General features: G+C 64.5%; 1 protein-coding gene across 1 annotated transcript in view; it reads right to left on the minus strand.

Annotated features, from left to right (window-relative positions):
- The window catches only part of PTGES3 (prostaglandin E synthase 3 (cytosolic)), an 8,741-nt gene extending 8,456 nt beyond the window's left edge, over positions 1–285 (minus strand). The window contains exon 1 of the mRNA XM_010565191.1: positions 184–285. Within this exon, the coding sequence (XP_010563493.1) occupies positions 184–285 (102 nt within the window). The remainder of the gene's footprint in view (positions 1–183) is intronic.
- Positions 286–1,078: the final 793 nt, after the last annotated feature.

Genomic DNA, 1,078 nt, shown 5'->3' on the forward strand with positions numbered 1-1,078 from the left:
CGGGGCGGGCACCGGCGGCGCCTCGCCCGCACGGCCCCGTCGTCGGGCGGGCCCCGTCCCCGGGCCTGTTGCCAGCTGGGCCCCATCGCCGGGCGAAGCCCACCTCCGACCCGCCCCGCGATCGGTTTTATTCTCTCGGGCCCGTCCAGAGCTGCCTGGCAGCGGAAGGTTTTGGGCCCGCACCCCAGTGTCCGGGAGCACGCGCTGCCTGACAGGGCAGGGCCCGGGCCTGGGCCAGGGCCGGCCTTTGTCCAGCGTCCGCGCCAGCTGCCGAGGCCGCACCATGCCGCCGTACCGGCCCCGAGCCCTCGGCACTGCCGCAGAGAGGGACACTGGCGCTGGGCCTTCCCCAGGTCATGCTTCTCGCCAAAAAAAAAGGAGGCAGCTTCGCCTGGGAGACGCGGTGATTCACGCCAAAGGCATCTCGGCACATCACAGGGAGCAGGGCCACTGCACAGAGCCAGCAGCCTTTGGGAACACGAAGCCAGCTGAGCAACCGGGTCGTAAAATCCCGGGCCAAATCGAAAGTTAAGTACTGCTCATGCTGGCAGTCAGGAAACAGCCCGGGGGGATCAAGCATGGTACCGATGAAAACTGAACTCCGCACCGAGCAGATGGGACCTCTCCAGGCCTTGCTCCTGCCTGCAGCCTCTGAGCTCGACCTCTCGGAGCTCGAAGCTGCTCTGAAATCCCATCGCTGCTGCCTGGGCCAGCAGCTCTCCGGTTTCTTAATTAAAACCGTCAAACACCACTGCGCAAGCTTCCTGCTCAATTCCCCCCGACTCCGGCTTGGCTGCGGCTGCCCTCCCTCACGGCCCCTTGCGCTGCCGTCTCCCAGCAGGCGGGAGCTCTGCCCACCAGCACTGGCACTGCCAGGCTGACAGGTAGCGAAGGGCTCCCAGCTGGCATTGCCCGTTATTATCTCTCAGGCTTCTCGCTGGTTGCCCGTGCTGCCGTGTCGCTCATCAGCTTTAATGAGTCATTCCAAACCCCAGCTTCTACGGCACAGGGGAGAAAAAAACACTGCTAAACGGCAGCAAGGTGCCCATTTTCACAGCTCCAGCCTCTGCATTTTGTG

The sequence above is a fragment of the Haliaeetus leucocephalus genome, unplaced genomic scaffold (genome assembly GCF_000737465.1).
Source record: "Haliaeetus leucocephalus isolate CR32 unplaced genomic scaffold, Haliaeetus_leucocephalus-4.0 Scaffold186, whole genome shotgun sequence".
Taxonomy (NCBI): domain Eukaryota; kingdom Metazoa; phylum Chordata; class Aves; order Accipitriformes; family Accipitridae; genus Haliaeetus; species Haliaeetus leucocephalus.